The following is a 14962-nucleotide window of genomic DNA, read 5'->3' as shown; positions in this document are numbered from 1 at the left end:
TTTCTTTCACGGATTTTGCTATACTTTTTGGACCTTTGGGATTATAGCTCTTCATCTTTTATATAAGCTTTGGATTTTAAATATTTTGGCCACGAGCATCACTGAAAAGACATGTAATGTCGAAATGCGCATCTGGTGCAAGAAAATTAAATTAGTACCGTTAATTGTATTGCTAAAGTATTTTATAATCCTTTATTGTTTTAATTTATATTTCTTCTTTGTTAACAGTATTATTGTCTCTGTGTTATTTTTACATCTTCAATTGTGTGGGTTTTTTTTTAATTTTTCAGGGGGCGCTGTATACTCGTGGTCTCAGTAGTTGATCGAGTACAGCCTGCCGACACTATAATTTAAAAAGGGAACCTCCTTTAAACTTCGGTTTCCTCCAACAATAATAATTAGCTATATTGATATAGCCAAGAGTACTGAAAAGGGTTTTTTACAGTGACCTATAGATGTTAACCTCTTTATAATCTGGTATCTTCTGGCGAGTTTATTAACAATAACACAAAATAGTCATGTCTTTATTTTTTACACCAAGAATAAATCTGTCAATCAAATAAACAAATTTACTATAAACGTGTGTAATATTTGGCACAACTTTTTGTGAATGAAAATGGGATTAAACTAAGATTTTGTCGTTGATGACGTCATGTATTTTGTTATCCCGGTTTTGTTTTTTGTCCATGGATTTATGAGTTTTGAACAGCGGTATACTACTGTTGCCTTTATTGATGATTTATTGCACTAGAGCAATATTAGAATTTATTGCACGCTAACATTTGGTTGCTTTCTGTGGGAAATATTATATTGCTATGCAATAAAGACACTTACTAACATTTTATGAATAAGTTGTATCTTACCAAGTAGTGTTTCCCTTAACAAAGCCATTCCTAACATGAGGATCCTGAGTTATAAGCTGTCAACTAAGTAAGTTGTTACAGCATGTATGCATTAAAATTATTGTTTTGTTAAAATAAAAAGGTTTGCGAGAACTACAAAACAAAAATTGATAAATTTCTGAGAAAATGTGTAAGTTGTTTGCATTCATTTGCTGGTTAAAGGTGTAACAGAAACGAACTATAATGTAACAATAGCCATTTTCCTGACTTGGTATAGGGCATTTTATGAAAAAAATGGTGGGTTTAACCTGGTTGTGTGGCTTGCCAAACCTTCCGCTCTAATGGCAGTGTTAATTATAACATTAAAAAGAAACCATTACACGACAGGGTTACAATAAATAAACAGATAAATGGGAGAAAATATAGGACAGAGAAATAAAACGAATAATAGCCATCCAAAGGTAACAGGTTCAAAAATATTTGTATACACCAGACGCGCGCTACGTCCACACAAAACTATGCTCAGATGTAAAAAGTTTGAAAGCCATAACAACTACCAAGTTGAAGATCGCCGAGGACCAACAGTTCCAAAAAGTTGTTAGGCCAGGGTTATCTGCTTGTAACAAAAACAGTCAATTTTATAAAATGACTATATAATAGATATACATGATTAAACTGAAGTCAAAGCGATAAACGCATTATCTAAAATTCAAATTGAAAAATTAAAGTTTACAACAATCTCATTGCAAAGGTAAGTCACAATTAGCTTTATTTTTTTTAAATTGAACACCTATTTACTTGTGGATCAAAATGAAAACAAATCACCTTGGTAGCAATATGTGTACATGTATTCGTTTCGTAAGACGAAACCTCTCTAAGGATAAAAGTTAAAACCATTCAAAAGTTCGTTGTGAGTGTCGTTATGAGACCTGTTGAAAGGATATATTTATGTCCATATCCATGACACCATAATCTCCTGCTCTTTATTTTAGTACATGTTCGATCTCCTTTTACAGTACCGACATATTGTATAGATTGTGTATTCGGAGTGGCTATTTGTCCGGCTAGCCGGACGAATAGTGCCAGGGCTATTTGTCCGGCCATTGTAATGCGCATGTCATATTATGTGCGTTTGGAAGTGCGTGTAATATTATCTTCAGAAGCACCAAGGGGGCGCGTGTAATCTGATCACTGATTTTCAATTTTAAGATCATGGCTGAAAACGGTGATATTATCAATATTTGTGATAAACTTTGCAGTTTTCGGAATTTGACAATTGAACATGATATAATGAACTTCTAAGAATGATATAATCTTATAAAAGGGACTCTAAAAAATTGAAATCACAAGGAAAATGGGAAATAAAAGATAATTGATCGGTTTTACCAAATTACTCGACTCGCTACAGCCGTGTGTAAATGGTGGAAAATATGTTCAAAGCAAGAGTAGTTGAGAAAGGCCTTTACAATTGCATGTCTAACTGAATGAAATTTAACTCAGTAATATTCCCAAAATGAATCTTGTAAGTAGCCCTCGAAGGGTTATATCAGGGAGGGGAATGGAGGCTACAAACTGGCTCGAAGTGGGGATGTTGGAAATAGGACTATATATATGAAGTGGGGTAATGAAATACATGGGACAGCAGAGATGAGATCAGGAGAAAAAAAAAGAAAGGAGAAATTTGGTAAAAGAAGAACACCGTGTCAGCCCGACCCCCTCACGTAAATAGAATTAAAAACAAACGGGGGGGGGGGGGGGGGTTATAGAAAAAATGTCTCACCTTTCAATCAAAACATTGATGACGTTGTCAAGGGGTCTATTTCTCTTTGACAGCTGCAGACATAATGATTTTGTACCTTTTTAGCTATACAAAACCCTTTACTTAAACTTAAAATGCACGAGTGAAACACAACCCAAGTTTGTTTTACAAGTCATTTTTTCTCTTGTCTTATATAAAAAATATGGAAAGTAATATGATTTTTTTTCTAATTATTCGTTATCCACATTGGACTATATACTAGTATGAAGAAAACAACTATTTCAATTACTAGTAACAAGATAAGGCCCTAACACTAAAGATTACAAACATGTGCTACCCCCTGGTGCTACTGAAGATAATATTACACACACACACAAATATGATAGTGACATGCACATTGTATTGGCCGGACAAATAGTCCTGGTACTAATCGTCCGGTTAGCCGGACAAATAGCAACTGCCTTGTTTATTTGTTCTTAAAATTCATCGCGTATTTGCAATTTGTAATGTTCGCGAATTCACGTTGTGATAACTTAACGAAAACCTACATTTGATATTGAGTCATTGGACAGAAAAAAATCGTAGAATCAACGTCTTTTTTTTTATCTTCATTAATAGTATGACAATATGCCACTGTACATTTTGACAAATGAAACTCTTTTGATTTATGGAAATGCAACTTAGTCTACGGTGCTTCAAAAAATAGTAAGCAATCTTATTTTGTTTTTCATTTCAGTATAAATAGTTGCCAAACAACAATCAATCGATATATTTAATGCTAATTAATATCAAATACCTACGTGACATTTACTGCCAAATTCATCACCAAACGAAATCGCTTCAATTTGATTATTTGATAAGAAAAAAAAAAATTGTAAGGGTTCCGCGGCACCCAGTGTCTCGCCTACTTTTGCTGTAAATCGCAGGCTCATCAGAAATGAGGAAAAAATCAATAAAAATATTCCTCTTAATACTATCTTTTGATTGTAATAAGCTTCTCTCCAAGTTTGGTAAAAATCTAGGATAGTTAATAAATCTAATAAATGTTTTGAAACTTTAACTGCAGACTTTATTTATGTAATGTAAACTGGAAGAAAATCTAAGTTCATTTAAAAGTAAAATACAGGAAAAATGGAGTAATCTTTTTCCAAAATTTACTTCTGGATACTATCTGTAATAATGATCATAAATAAGCTTCTGTCCAAGTTTGGCACAAACCCAGGATAGTTTAAGAAAGTTATTAAAATTCAAAAACTTTAACCACAGAGTGAATGTAATGTTTCCCCGCAGAAAAACTAAGTCCATTTAAAAGTAAAATAGGGAAAAAATGGATTTATTTTTTTACTAAATTTACTTCTGGATACTATCTTATAATCATAAACAAGCTTTTGTCCAAGTTTGGTACAAACCAAGGATAGTTAAAGAAAGTTATTAAAATTCTAAAACTAAAACCACAGAGTGAATGTAATGTTTCCCGGCAGAAAAAACTAAGTCCATTTATAAGTAAAATACGAAAAAAATGAAATTTTAATTTTACAAAATTTACTTCTTGATACTATCTTTTGATCATAAACAAGCTTCTGTCCAAGTTTGGTAGAAATCCAGTGTAGTTTAAGAAAGTTATTAAAATTTCAAAAACTTTAACCACAGAGTGAATATTAATGGACGCCGCCGACGACACCGACGACGACGACGGAAAGTAGGATCGCTTAAACTCGCTTTTTCGACTAAAGTCGAAGGCTCGACAAAAAGCGGATTTATTGTTTAGAGTTACACAGGTTCCATAGGAATCATTTCAGACATTTTTCTAACGTATCTGAGTTTTGAATGACTTGTTGGTATTAGCACCATCGTATTTGCCATCGAAACGACTTTAGATGTTCTTGTGACCGAATACTAACTGAGTTATAAAAACAGACAGACAGACATACAGGTGCAACATAAAATGATTCAAGGTTTGTTTGGCAAATAAATGGACCCAGAAATGAAAATCATCGTTGTTATTATATAACAATGATTTTTGCAGACCAAATTAGGCAACACTTTCCCTCCTTGTAGCACCCTTATTTTTTTGGAGAAAAAAAGACTTATAGAATGTATTGAATGTCCCATAAAATATTTTATTACTTTCTGCCCAAATGATACTACTAGTAATATTATTAAACAGTTGCAGTTCTTTACTTTTCTACCTCAGGCATAGATTACTTTAGCTGTATTTGGCAACACTTTAAGGAATTTTAGATCTCAATGTTCTTCAACTTCGTTCTTTATTTGGCCTTTATTTTTTTACTTTTTTGGATTCGAGCGTCACTGATGAGTCTTTTGTAGACGAAACGCGCGTCTGGCGTATATATAAAATTTAGTCCTTGTATCTAAGATGAGTTTATTTACCAAAATCATTATGCTCAGCTGAAACATCTTATACCAACCATTGATCTTATTCTAGACTAAGATCGAATCTTAATAATTCCTACATTTATTTAAAATCTCTTTGATCTTTTATTTTTTATCAGAACAATAATTTTACAATCGTCTTTTAAAATTATGCAGTAATTATTTATAATCTAAACTTGCGAGATATATTTAATATAGTGCAATTTCTACCGAAAAATGAATCAATAGAGATGGAATATAAATTCAAATCCATCGTCAATGTGTTTTTTTCTATAGAATTAAATAAATGATGTCTCACACAAATCCATCAATCTATCAAATGATGTAGTGTTACAGAATTTGCCGAGGTTTGCAAATTGCTGTTTCCTAATGAATTTCGATCTCCTCGTTATTTCCGTAATCGGAAAAGCAACCGAGAATTACAATATTGTATGGCGCCACACGTTGTCGTGTAAATAACGTACCATGTTTCAAGTTACTAAACCTGTGATTAAATTGCGCGTGGCATCAAAGATTAAACGTTTGAAATCGGTTCGTGGTAGTTCCTGTCGAAACAATACTTACATGTTCTGAATGACGTATACTTGTATACCACTTTTATTGATTTTGGGATCATTAATATTCGAAAATAACAATTGAATTTTGGTATTATGCGTACTTTCCGAAGAAGCTCATGTATTTATGAGATATAACATGTTAAGAACGTCTACAGTCACTAAATCATAACTTATCAATGTGTTAGTTTATAAAATACAGGAATGCGTTTTTTCTTCTATTAGCAACAAGCAACAAATTTCTGTCCTTACTTAAATGAATAGACCAGGGTTCGGAGAGCCCTTCATTTGCAGATAACAGTTGTCGGTGACGTTTTCCATCTGTAGATATCATTATAAGATTGTTTGATCCACGTCCTAATACGTATACATCACCATTATCGTCTACGGAGATGCCTGCGGGTGTCTGCAAAATTCTTTCATTTCGAAAAGTCCAGTGTGTTTTACCTTGTTGATCATAACATGTAACGGTGTTTGCTTTCGGGTTTGTATGATAAAGTTTGTTGTCCAATGTTGTAATGTAGCAGTAACCTGGTATTGTACCTCCGACTACATCGCTTGTTGTCTCGTCATTCGGATTGATAATTCTGATTCCTTTGTTAAGTCCTGAAAAAACTAAATTTGAGCCAGTATATGTTATCCCATATATATAATCCTTTACAGAAATAGTTTTCCTGACACTCTGGTTTTGCATGTCAACAATATGAATACACGTGGAACCAGAATTACCAGATGATACAGCCAACGTATTGTCTTCTGAAATGTATGTTACATCAAATGATGGTGATGGTAATTCTACTTCAAAACTCAGTGATCCATTTGCATTCAGAACGATGATAGAACAGTTGCCAAACTTATTGCTGGAAAATACCATCCTTCCATCAGGTAGCAGACATGTTCCAAAAATGTGTTTGGTCTGTTTTGTGTTAATGGTCTGCTGTAACTGTAAATTGATATTTTCGAAGGATTTTGACGGTTCTTTTGTAACCATTATTTGAGCTTGCTTTTGCTTTCTCGTGGTAAGCTCAGTACCAGATGGTTTACTTTTAACCGTGATCTCTCCGAAATTTTGGATGTCAGAAATTCCATTTTTAATTGCAGTGTTGATATGAAATGACAGAAAGATATTTTTTAAATTCTCGTTACCGGATAATGACCTGATGTATTCATCTTTGCCAGAGACCTCTTTTTCAATTCGTTTCATTGACAAAAATGTCTGAAGATCTGACGCATGCTGTTTGATATCTGAAATGTTCATCTGTAATGTCGCAACTTCTTGTTGCTTTTCTTCTAAAGAAATTAGCAGTTGATTGATATTCTTACTCTCCTTGTTTTCCGATGCATATATCTCCTTTATTATATCTGCTTGTATTTTGTCGATATGATTATTGATTGCAGTTCGGGTCTCTTGTATTTCCTTCTCAATCTGCTTCCGAGTCACAGATAAATTCATCAGGTTCTTTTGTCGGTCTTGTCGGATTTTCTCAATATTTTCGGCTACTTCTACCAATGTCTGCTCGATTTCGTAGAATGCATTTGATGTCTTTGCGTTATGGATGATGTCATCTAGTTTTACGATTTCAACGCATTTGTTGTGACTTTGTACAACGCAGTTGCTACAGCAAGGGCATTCGTGCTTCTTGCAGTAAATTATGTATTTTTCATTGTGCTTGTCACAAAATTGGGAAATTGTAACTATATCACTTGGTATTTTATGATATTCAGAAATTAGTATGACACTATGATTTTTAGTTGCTTTAGATAAACTGTGGTGTTCCTCGCAGACTTCACAAAGTCCTTCATCACATTCAGTACACCAGATCGCCGAAAGTTTGGTAATATTACGGAGATCACAAACACCACAATTCAAAGATGAAGTCGCCATATTACAATGGAGAATTCTCACCCTAAAAATAAATAATTCATAGATTAAAAGGTCGACATTCCATTGTTTCATGAGAAATCAACGCTATGTATTTCTAATGTTGTTCTTATATTTATATTTCACATCTAATGTAGCATTTATTGAATCTTCTGTGGCTTAGTATTGCATTGATGTCTAGATTTACAGAATGTTGCCATTAGTTAAATATATATGAAAATAGTTATCAAAGGTACCAGGATTATAATTTAGTACGCCAGACGCGCGTTTCGTCTACATAAGACTCATCAGTGACGCTCAAATCAAAATATTTATAAAGCCAAACAAGTAAAAAGTTGAAGAGCATTGAAGAACCAAAATTCCAAAAAAAAACCAGGATATGACCCAAATTCAGTACTTACACAGCACAAAACACAAAGTTTTTATTAACGCATTACATCGTGATATGTATAACTTTTTTACATCGGCTGATCATGACGTGCCTATTGTATTGGCTTTCACTACAATATCCTAACAATTTGTGTTGCTGTGCACCAATAGTTTTACGAAAATCCTACTTTCGGAATGTATCAAAAATCCGACTTCAACATTCCTTTAAGCGAAAACATTGTCGAAACATGCGGTTGTCATGCTGATTTATTTATTTCGCAACTCCCTTCCAAGGACTCTGTAAGTTTGAGATTTCTGATTTAAAATTCCCTTTATTATCGGCCTTGGTTATGTATTTATAAGATTTCACACAGTCAAAGAAAATAAAGGAACCCCAAGAGATTGTTGATGCAAATCAGCGTGTTTAAATCCCTATTTGGTTAACTGTAACATACAATGTGCACATAATTTGGACCCCTGTTAGCTTTTTTCTCTCTCTTTAAGCTTTTAACCTCTTATAGACAATTGGGCAAGACTGTGCTTTGATTTCCCACTTAACGCATGACGATTTTAGCTAATGAGTAAAATTTTACTTAACTTAGATATCTTATAAATCGATTTAAAATCGAATGAGTACAACTTCATATACAAAGCAGGATAGATTTAATGATTTTTATTTACTTATTATTATTACGAGAATTTCATTGTTTTTGGTAAATTTCTTGTTTTTACTGATGAAATTTCCTATCCAAATCAAAAATTAAATTATATTCGTTTCATGTCTGAACTAGCTGTCAGATAACTGCAAGTACTCTCAGATCTGTTAATTGTGTCTTTTTGTGTCGGGATGTATAAGTACCCGGCCACGTCAACATGTATTTTTTGTCTATCTGATGAGTTAAGCCTTTTTCAACTGATTTTTATAGTTCGTTCTTATGTTGTACTGTTATACCACTGTCCCAGGTTAGGGGAGGGTTGGGATCCCGCTAACATGTTTAACGCCGCCACATTATTTATGTATGTGCCTGTCCCAAGTCAGGAGCCTGTCATTCAGTGGTTGTCGTTTGTTTATATGTTACATATTTGTTTTTCGTTCATTTTTTTACATAAATAAGGCCGTTAGTTTTCTCGTTTGAATTGTTTTACATTGTCTTATCGGGGCCTTTTATAGCTGACTATGCTGTATGGGCTTTGCTCATTGTTGAAGGCCGTACGGTGACCTATAGTTGTTAATGTTTGTGCCATGTTGGTCTTTTGTGGATAGTTGTCTCATTGGCAATCATACCACATCGTCTTTTTTATAATTTCACCATTTGATAAGGAACTTTCCGTTTGAATTTTCCTTACAGTTAGTTTTTTTTCTCCACTTGAGGTTTCGAGTTTAATGTACCGAATTCAACTTGCCTTTTGCAGTTTAAGGAACGCTACTTTCTAGACATACATGCTTAGTTCAGGGATTATCATATTGTTTATATCCGGGTCAACCCATTGTGAAAATATATGCTAAAAATTTAATAACTCTTATATGTGCTTTTACTTTAAATACAAGTTTACTATTTGATGACCTGCTCTTATCACTTTTAAATTGTATAAAAGCTTCACATGTGATTTTTATTCTATTTCGCATGTTATTTTTTTTTAGCGTTTATCATGTTTATACCATTGAATTACTGTGCTCTTAGTTTTTATCCAGTTTACTTGAAGGTATCTGACGACAAAGATACTTAAAGGCAATATAAAATTACAAGTCGACGATCGCGAGGAACAGACATACCAAACAACAGATATATTCCCTTTGTTATTGTTTGTGTGGTGTCTGGTGACGAACGTTTCACACAAATCATGACCCAGAAGAGAGTAGGAAAGCCATTCATATGTACATTTTCATTGATGGATTAATCTTAATTAACAGAGAAGGTTTTATTTACGTCAACAAAGAAATGCCTCGGTGAATTATAGAAACATATTTAACTACTTCGCTTGACGAAATAAACATAGTCAAACATTGAGGAAGGGGGATTCAACAAGAAATCTTGTCCAATATTCAATAATAGAGAACAAAAAAAATACAAAGTTAACATGTGGACCCTTTGGCTAAAATGGCCGTATTTTTACCTCAAAATTGCCTCTAAGTACAGGAATACTGCGCATCTTAAAATTGTTTAAGGAAAAGCATGCCCAAGATATATAGAATTGAAATAAAATTGAGAATGGAAATGGGGAATGTGTCAAAGAGACAACAACCCGACCAAATAAAAAAACAACAGCAGAAGGTCACCAACAGGTCTTCAATGTAGCGAGAAATTCCCGCACCCGGAGGTGTCCTTCAGCTGGTCCCTAAACAAATATATACTAGTTCAGTGATAATGAACGCCATACTAATTTCCAAATTGTACACAAGAAACTAAAATTTAAATAATACAAGACTAACAAAGGCCAGAGGCTCCTGACTTGGGACAGGCGCAAAAATGCGGCGGGGTTAAACATGTTTGTGAGATCTCAACCCTCCCCCTAATACATTGTTTGATTTAGAAAATTCATAACTTACTTCGATTTTGCTGTGCACTTTTTTTTTGTTGCTGCAGAAGATGATAAAATTAACAAACAGTTGAGTTTCCCTTGATATGGTCCACTCATGTACACAGTTTAAATCATTATTTTTTGTCAGGTATCTATTGTCTATCTATTGTCCATGTCAATCAAAATACAGCTCACTTCAATTATTACCTCAGGGGAAGTTCTCAAACCGGTTTCCAAACTTTGTTTATTTTGGCACCTTCTGGAGGACTGAACAAAGTGCACTGCAAAGTCCTGGTAAGTTTTTTTTTCTAAAAAAAAATCATATTTGAAATGTATTTATTTAGGGCATGCTATGCCTTAATTTTTGTTACAGATGCGCATCTTTGTCTTTTCTCAGAGTAAAGTTTGAGGTAAAAATACGTCAAATTTAGCCAAAGGGTCCACATGAACCTTAAGGATTACAACACTGAAAACAATAATTATATTTAAGTGCTTATGATATGTATGCAGTATAAAATCAAGCCGGCGATGTTCTCCTTGTGTGTTTTAGCCGACCGTACAAAAGCTGTATAGCCAGTCAAGGTCATTAAAAACTTCCATTTGTTTGTACTTTGTCACTTTCGTTTTTTTGTGAAAGAACTATAATAATATAGTTATACTTGAATTAAAGGTCTAAACAATCGATTTATACTTGAACATGTTGAATGAGTTCAAAACATGTATAGATACCAAGTTAGAAACATTAATTTTACCTGATTGTTACCAGTATGTCATTTTCGTAGCTGGGCGACCAGGAAAGTAAAATACACAACTTATCACATGACTTTGATATGTTTATCATACTGGTATACAAAACCAGTTTAAGAGCGCGAATTATTCAAATATGTTTTATAGAATAGTTATTTATTAAGAAAAAAAAGTTTAAACATTTATAAATAAAAATAGGTTTTAACTTGTGCTGTTATTTTAAATATGTATGAAAATCGGTACTAAATACTGTTGATTTCAAAATTGAATAAACTTATGATTTATTGAAATGAAAAGCAACAGTGTCGACTGCAAATTAAAAACAAATGTTAATATATTAATTATAACTTGTACATGTAATATTGAGCACTATTTAACATATATTGATAACAATGTTTTCAGATTTCCAGTTGGTTTTATGTTTAACAAACGGATGACGGAAATGATTTTTAGAGTTGTCATTCAAATTCTCCTTTCAATGTTTTAGTACATAGTATCATATATAAATATTACATATTACTTTTGGTTCGCTTGTGTTTTTGATATAACTTATAGTTCATTTTCATTTGTTTTGGAATTCTACTCTCACAATTGCACGAACAATATTGCATTAGTTTATGGTATCTTCATTTTTAACACAGCGAGTGTGTTAAAACTGTCATTCAAGTATGATGTTTAGCTTGCTTTCAACCAGCTTTAATCCACCTTTTTCCACCTGTAAAATGGCTGTACTATGTCAATGATACGATGTTCTTGAACTTTTGAATTTTGCCATTTGATTAGGAACTTTCTGTTTTGAATTTGACTCGAAGTCGATTTTACTATATGATTGCGGAGTACAGAGATAAAGTAATCCGTAAGTCTTTTTTTCTATCGGCGGTGAATCATTACCTTCGTGAAATGTCTGTTTACCGAACAGGATGAATCAATTCCAAGTCACATGATGATTCTTGTAGGGCATGAGAGTCTTGTTCCCTACACGTAATGAACAGATGAATCATTTGAGGTATTGTTGTAGAAGGGTGACATTTCAATGGTTTATATGTATATAGTTTTGACTTTCATGATTGTACTTTGATCTATATGATATTATGATTTTTATAATAAAATATCCATTGGAACATATTTATAGGATTTGTTTACTTATTTACAGAAAGAATATCAATAATAAAAGAATAAAGCATGCTGTTTTGCTTATCTTTATATGCTAATGAAGGTGATAACCTAAGTTCTGGTATGGGATCCCGTTAAATGCCTATTCATTGTATTGATGGTCAGTGTTGGTCACTTTGTTTATTATCATTGGTCAGTTACATCACATGTATATGTGTGGAGGGAAATTTCTTTGTTCTTTGAAAGTAATCTTTTGGTTGTACTCAGCATGAAGGCAGACATTTTTACGCTCAACCACTGTGTTACTTTGTCACCATATTCCTCATTTAGGTATTCATGATTACTAACATATATTTAATTGTCATTTAATTAATAATTCTAGTATATTTACAATGAGTGATTGTTAACTAATTGGTCAAAAATTATAAAAAGTATTAAAAACGTATATGAGTTAATATTTAAAACCACAACATATTAATATACTATCTGAGTAGTGTTTTTCATTAATCTATAAAGTAAATATAAACTAAAAGTAAAGTGTCATGTAAAATATGTGTATAAGTGTAATTGTGCGTTTTTGTGGCTCAACAATTATATTCCTTGTTCTATATTGAGGAGTTACAATGTACTGTTGATTCCATCCCATTAGGGGATATTGTATTTTACCTTCGCATCTAAATGTGAGGTAAGCATTTAGTTGGTTCGTATATATTTTGCTATCAATGCTTATTATTTTGTTTGCTTATGCTTATTTTTAATTGCCTTGCTTTTACTTAACATTAGCTATTTAGTTTGCTCCGTGTAGAATCTAGTTTTGCGTGTAATTGTATTTTCAAGACATTATCATATAATTGAATAGTTTGTAAAATCAATAAGCGTGTTAATTCAATTAGATTACATTATAATATTTTGTTAGAATAACAAAATATGAGAAAGATTAAAAACTTGTATAATTTATTCTAATTTAAGTTCATTGAGTTATCCTTGTACTCATGCTATTATTCTTGAACCTTGTATTATAATTTTATATTTAATTACAGGGTCTTTTGTTAGAACTTTTCCATATGGTAATAAATAACTAATCCAAAACCTGAGAAGTGTTTTATTTGTGTTTACACAAGCCAGGAAAACAACTCGACTACATTGTTGATGTTCAGTTTTAAGACTTTAATATGTACCTTACTGTTAGTTTGTTTATGTCCTGAACATACACGACATATTCCAGGAGTTGAGGTCATAAAACTTTACTTAGTGCTCGGAGCACAAAATGCATGCTCGAAACATGAAATCAAGCATTTTGATTGGTTGATTTTGAAGTTTGAGTACACAAATCGTGCTCGAAAGTTTTATGACTGCAAGGCCTGATATCTAAACCTTGATCTTCGTGACGACATAATCCACATTACGGAAAATTTACTGTGCATTTAACACTCAAATTGATTTAATGTATACACAAGTGATAGTAGAAGAGCCACAAATACTTTCAGTATGCGGTTGGGTATCGTTTGCATGCATAAATAAAGCACTTATCTGCAAATTGACCATTGATAATTCATATAACGGTGACCTTATGCAGATATTCCTGCAGTACAAAATATATGCACAGCAGACGATGTGACAGTGTAAGAATAGATGCATTCTATCTTTTCGCAACATACAAGTATATATGATCAGTAGTTATCTTCAATCATAGTCTGATGTTGTATAACTCAATATTGCTTTATTTGGCCTTTTTAACTATTTTGGATTAGAGCCTCACTGATGAGTCTTTTGTAAACGAAACGCGCGTCTGGTGTATATACTAAATTTAGTCCTGGTATCTAGGATGAGTTTATTTCTTATGTTTATGTGACGTAATTGGCTCCAGCCATTGTTTGATTCAGTATAAACTTAGTCTTGTAAAGTATCAAATAGTATCAATACCCTGGAAACGAATCTTTTTTATGTGAATGGCAATATGACACTGTATTCGTTTCATCGTTGGTAGCTGTCTATCAACGCATTTTTTGTATAATTTTATTAGTTTAAATGTGGCCCTTGAATGCAGTTTAAATTGATTTGATTTTGTTCTCCAGTGCCATTTATAGTTTACTGAACGGTACGGATTTCCTTAAGATTAGGGGTCATACGCGGTGACTCGGTGTTGGTTATTCGTGAATCATCAAACTATCAGTCTAATGGATTGGTATGCAGATTAAACAGCTGCCAAGACCAGGTCAATATATTTACTATGGCATTCGAATCTACATCAAAACCTTTGAAAAAAAACTGCTAATAATGAAAATATAAACACAAATGCTAGTTTCAATTTTATGATAAAATATAGCTTAGTTAACATTTATATTCTTAGAAACGTTCTTGCATCAAGACATTTATTACAAGTTGCATAATTGCATCATACGTGTCATTTGCATGCTATGTTACCAGATCATAATTGAATGATATATGTCATTTTACAGAATACAGAAATGCGCTTCTAATTTGGTTTGCTACAACCAACATGTTTCTTTCTTTACTAAAATGAATCGCCCATGGTTCGGAGAGAACGTCATTTCCATAGAATAGTTCTCTGAGTCGTTGTCCATCAGTAGATATAAGTACTACATTGTTTGATTTACGTCCTACTACTTATATGTTACCATCATTATCTACAGAGATGCCTTCGAAACGCTTTTATTTTTAAATGTCCATTGTTTTATACCTTGTTGATTATAACATATAACGGTGTTATCCTGCGGATTTGTATGATAAAGTTTGTTGCGTAATGTTGTAACGTAGCACT

At 32.8% G+C, this 14962-nt stretch overlaps 1 protein-coding gene across 1 annotated transcript; it reads right to left on the bottom strand.

The window, feature by feature from the left end:
- Positions 1–4961: 4961 nt before the first annotated feature.
- LOC139481840 (RB1-inducible coiled-coil protein 1-like) lies at positions 4962–11117 on the bottom strand. The gene is made up of 2 exons (XM_071265355.1): positions 11073–11117; positions 4962–7456 (listed from the first exon to the last, which is right to left on the bottom strand). The coding sequence occupies exon 2, from the start codon at positions 7432–7434 to the stop codon at positions 5734–5736; it is 1701 nt and encodes a 566-aa protein (XP_071121456.1). The 5' UTR covers positions 7435–7456; positions 11073–11117; the 3' UTR covers positions 4962–5733.
- Between the last annotated feature and the right edge of the window lie 3845 nt (positions 11118–14962).

Source organism: Mytilus edulis, chromosome 7, assembly GCF_963676685.1.
Source record: "Mytilus edulis chromosome 7, xbMytEdul2.2, whole genome shotgun sequence".
In the NCBI taxonomy this organism is placed as follows: Eukaryota; Metazoa; Mollusca; class Bivalvia; order Mytilida; family Mytilidae; genus Mytilus; species Mytilus edulis.
Note: the sequence above shows the minus strand (reverse complement) of the source record. Positions and strands in the feature narration are given on the sequence as shown.